Source organism: Triticum dicoccoides, chromosome 2A, assembly GCF_002162155.2.
Source record: "Triticum dicoccoides isolate Atlit2015 ecotype Zavitan chromosome 2A, WEW_v2.0, whole genome shotgun sequence".
Taxonomy (NCBI): domain Eukaryota; kingdom Viridiplantae; phylum Streptophyta; class Magnoliopsida; order Poales; family Poaceae; genus Triticum; species Triticum dicoccoides.
Window position 1 is genome coordinate 737,723,586 of NC_041382.1, and position 4,502 is coordinate 737,728,087.

At 44.3% G+C, this 4,502-nt stretch overlaps 1 protein-coding gene across 1 annotated transcript in view; it reads right to left on the reverse strand.

Moving 5' to 3' along the window:
- Positions 1-3,050, reverse strand: part of LOC119356784 (NADPH--cytochrome P450 reductase-like) — a 7,474-nt gene extending 4,424 nt beyond the window's left edge. The window contains exons 1-7 of the mRNA XM_037623770.1: positions 2,630-3,050; positions 2,385-2,444; positions 2,215-2,291; positions 1,749-1,806; positions 1,582-1,665; positions 1,451-1,487; positions 773-842 (exon numbers count right to left, since the gene is read on the reverse strand). Coding sequence (XP_037479667.1) covers positions 773-842; positions 1,451-1,487; positions 1,582-1,665; positions 1,749-1,806; positions 2,215-2,291; positions 2,385-2,444; positions 2,630-2,923 — 680 coding nt within the window. The 5' untranslated portion in view covers positions 2,924-3,050. The remainder of the gene's footprint in view (positions 1-772; positions 843-1,450; positions 1,488-1,581; positions 1,666-1,748; positions 1,807-2,214; positions 2,292-2,384; positions 2,445-2,629) is intronic.
- Between the last annotated feature and the right edge of the window lie 1,452 nt (positions 3,051-4,502).

Below are 4,502 nucleotides of genomic sequence, written 5' to 3' on the forward strand. Positions count from 1 at the left end.
AAACATGTAGATGTAACCAAATGACGGTGCAATTTGGAACTTTTGGTGGGTTTGAACATGAATGCATATCGGGTACATGGTTATGCTTGTCGGTTTTAACAAATATATTATGATAACAAAGATGAAATGAATATATCAACACGATCATCTAGGCTTTGCATAGAAATTAATTAGCCACTGGCAAATCAAATACGGAAGTACTATTACACAAAATACAAAAGTAAGTAAGTAACAATATATAGTTTTTTCCAAATGCCTGATAATATATAATCACATCATAGATAGGCAAGTTAATAAGGCTAGTACCATATTACACGTCAAAAAAGGAAGTTAAAGATTGCAGCATCTGAAATTAACTACGTGAACATTTACTGGCAGGCTGGCAGCTTACTTACAGGTTACAAATGTACCATAAGCAAGTTTCTTATTCTCCATTTTTCTATACCATGAGTTTGTTAGGGCGTCCATTTTCAACATCCAGATTCACTAAAACCCAGTCCCAATTTCAGGTACGACAAAAAAGTATCAGGAATCCAACAAGCCAAACACTTGGCACCACAAGCCTGAATCTTGTGGAGATAGAAACAAGCCAAACAGATATAATCCAAATCCAAACCAATCAAGCAAAGACTTGGCACCCAAGTCTAGCTCCTGGCATCTGGCAGACAGAAAAAAGAAGACAAACAGATAGTCCAGCCCACTTTTGTCCCCACACGGCAGATGAAATATACAAAGAGGCGCAGCATACTTATACCATCCGTCATTTTCATACCATGCGGTGAAGTCATCCTCAATGCACTGATCATCATCACCAAGGCCACATGGAACAAGACGATTGCCACCTAAATATACACACAAAAAGTCAAGTGAATCATGGATACAAGATCAACTCACATAAGCATCCATCAAAAAGGACCTTGTTATGCAACGAGAAATTCCAGTAAATATGATATATGCAGGAATTAATCACCAAGTATATTGTGCAATGAGCTCGCTGGGTAAGAATAGTATCATGGCAGACTCTTAAACATGGTGAGTTGCTATGTAGTCGATACAATTGCAAAGATCGCCTGAGTTGGAAAATAGAACCACATGTGTCACCGACCAGTGGCCACATGTCCCCACCAACATCCTTACGTATGATGATATTTTCCGATTCATACATCTCAGCGATTGTACCAAACAAATTCTCACTTCAGCAAACCAAGCATAGTTTTTTCACAATTCATCCATATCAGCTATCATGATAACCACTAACAACCCCTAAAGAGAGTGTTCCCCAGGTAATAGTTCAAACAAATTATGTTTCGAAAAATCAAACATGGCAAGCACTCAGCGACAAAAATTGCTAAATCAGGAAATGTGCTGTCATGCAATGTTCCAACACAGTAATGCACTTGTCCTGTTGTTTGCAAAATTTCTTGGAAAAGAGTGTACATGAATTACTTACCCTGCTCCAGCAGTAACTCATCCACCTCCTTTGCAACCTAAGATTTACAAGCATATAAGCTCAGTATCAATTACCAGGACACAAATCAACCTTTGTTATATCAGTAAGAGCGCATGTTCAATGAAGCAAACCTTATTAAAATGCTCGTATTGCCTGTTGCCAAGGCCAAATACAGCATAATTGAAATCCTTAAGCCAAACCTCCTTCTCCTTACCCTGATTCAGTGCAAAAATAAAGCAAACCCCATAAGATGTTGTAGCGACAGTGAGCACATCTTGACGCCACAAATTTCACAAACCTCAGTGAACCATTTGTAGAATCTTGCTGCATTATCAGTGGGTTCCCCGTCGCCATATCTGTGGTCATTGAACATAATTATCCACACAAGTTATTGGTAAGAATTATTGCCGCAGAGAATTCCCACTCATATACCAACGGATGCATTTGGCAATTAAAATGATCACCTGGTGGGTTAAAAGCACATGGACACTCCACGTATGGTAGGCTTATAATGTCTTAAGTACCATTGGAACGTCAAATAAATTTTGTACTAGCATACATTTCACTTGCGCTTTACAACAAAAGGTAGGTATGTGGGTTACGGAATTAAGGCGGAAGCGACAAAAGGCACGATTCAGCTGCGATCTACGAATCAAAACGGCGAGAGCTGACGTGTGCAATTCAGCTGCAATCTAGGAACCAAAACTGCAAGAGTTCACGACGGGAATCCAGCAATCCACATATCAAAATGGGCGAGAGCTCACGTTGCTAAGAAGAAGAGCGCAAAAGTTTCCTTCTTGAGCTTCTCCTCGTACTCATCGTCCTCGGCAGCATAGTCATCCTGCACATGGTCCAAAGCACCTCTCAGAATTCCCAGCAGAAACAGCTCACACGCAGCTGAACACGCATAAACAATCAGATCGACGGCAATTACCAGATCCACCACTTTGAAGAGGACCTTCTCGTACCGCGCCTTGGCCTCCTCCGCCATAGCCTGCACGCACGCACGCACCAACCAGAATAGTGGCACAATTTAAATCGAATCAGCCCGCAGCGGAATCAGAATCGGGTCAAAGGGAAAAAAAAAAAGGAAGGTGGGCACTCGTGCTAATTAGAAAAAAAAGGAGCAGGCGAGCTTTGGGATCGGGGCCGGATCGGATCGGACAGCGACGGGCGGACCTTGGCAAAGCCCTCGGCGGTGCCGGTCTGGGTGCCGAAGAAGATGGTGACGCGCTTGCGGCCGTCGTCGGCGTCGTCGGCGTCGACCTTGACGGGCGGCGGGCGGAAGGACGCGGGGGGCGGCTTGGGCGGCGCGCTCCCGCCGGATCGGAGCCAGAAGGCGAGCACGAGCAGCCCGGCCAGGAGCGCGGCCGCGGTGGCCGCGAGCGCGGCCAGCGGGTCGCCCCCCGCCGCCGCGGCCAGCTCCGGCGGCAGCACGGACGCCGCCCACTCCCTCGCCGCCTCCAGCGCCATCCCTCTTCCTTCCTTCCTTGGGCCGGGGGCGGGGAGGAGGCGATGGGGGTAGGAGGCGCTCGTGGAGGCGCACCTACCACCAACTGCTGCTGGCTGCTGGGGAGGGGAGACGGGAGGGAGGCTGGGGGTTTACTCCTCCGCCTTTTATTTTCGTTTCTTTCTTTTTCGGGGCGTCAGGAAATGTGGCTGCGTGCGTTTTTTAACTTTGGCCTGATGATGGAAAGCGGGGCAGTTTTTTCCCGATCTGGGGCGGAAGTTAGCCGTGTCTTGTGACTGGACCGGCTGCCCGCCTGCGGTTGGTCTCCAGCATCCGCCCTGCTGTCCCGGGCCCGGCTGCGCTGTGATTTGGAAAATCATCATTAACGTCGGGATTTATCATTGATGGCGCGCAATTTCCTTTACTTGCCCCTCTAAAATTCGTTTTTTTATCTTAAATCCGGAGCATCTATATCTACATCTATACCTCTATATCTATACTAATGTAAAAAGACTCAAAGGGGTAGATCTAACTCATCTCGACCATCAAACTAGGTCAATCCAACGATCTACACTGCTCCAATGACGAGCATTCAACATGTTTAACGTGCAACTAATATCATACCAAATATTGCACTAATCACAGAACTATCGCACAAATAATAGCATACCTAATATCCACGTACAATTAATATACTCACTAAATATTGACGTGTGTTGCACGTGCGCATTTACTAGTATAGTCTAGAGATAATAACCGTAAAATATGACGTATAATGGGTTTTCTCTTAGTTATATCTCTAATAATTAGACATGGACATGACTAGATATGCGGTGAAAGATGCCATTGCTAAGAGATTATCTATTAAAGGCAAAAAGAATATATTTCTATCTCTTACATCTTAGTATTTATCATACGTGGCATTCTTACGGTAGCGTCATTGTAGATGAGTGCTTGCAGTGGATACGCATTATCTAACCATTGAACGAATGTGCAACTATTTGCTCAACGTCAGATAGGAATGGGGTAGCGTAGGGAGGCCCTAATATGCTGAATCAAGTTGTAGTTTTTTTTCCCTCTATTCGGGCCCTGATCTACCGAATGGAGTTGTAGCTTTTCTCAATTGAGGCCCTGATCTTACGGAACCGGATCCCCTAACATTAAGAAGGAATGGTAGAGAAGCTACAGTACCATAACTTTCCTTCTTTCTATTCATATGATTATGGCTAAAATGTAAAATTAATTTGCAAATTGATGATCTACCGTGTACATTTATAGTAATTACATGCAAACAAATTGATGGTGAAATAAAATTAAAATTAAATTATTTATATCTATAGTAAATACCAACACTAAACAACCTATTAACTACCTACTGACGGTCCCTAACTTTCCTTCTTCATTTTACACTAGGCTAACACTATAGCACCGTAACATTCCTTCTCAATGTTAGAGGATCCGGTTCCTGATCTTACATGGTGATGCCATCATGTGTGGTAGTCACAAAAACATATACATTGTCTAAGCGAAGGAAGAGTGTGGTGAGCTAACTACTATGGGGGTGGGGGTGGGGGTGGGGTGGATTGGGATCTGCTGTGATAC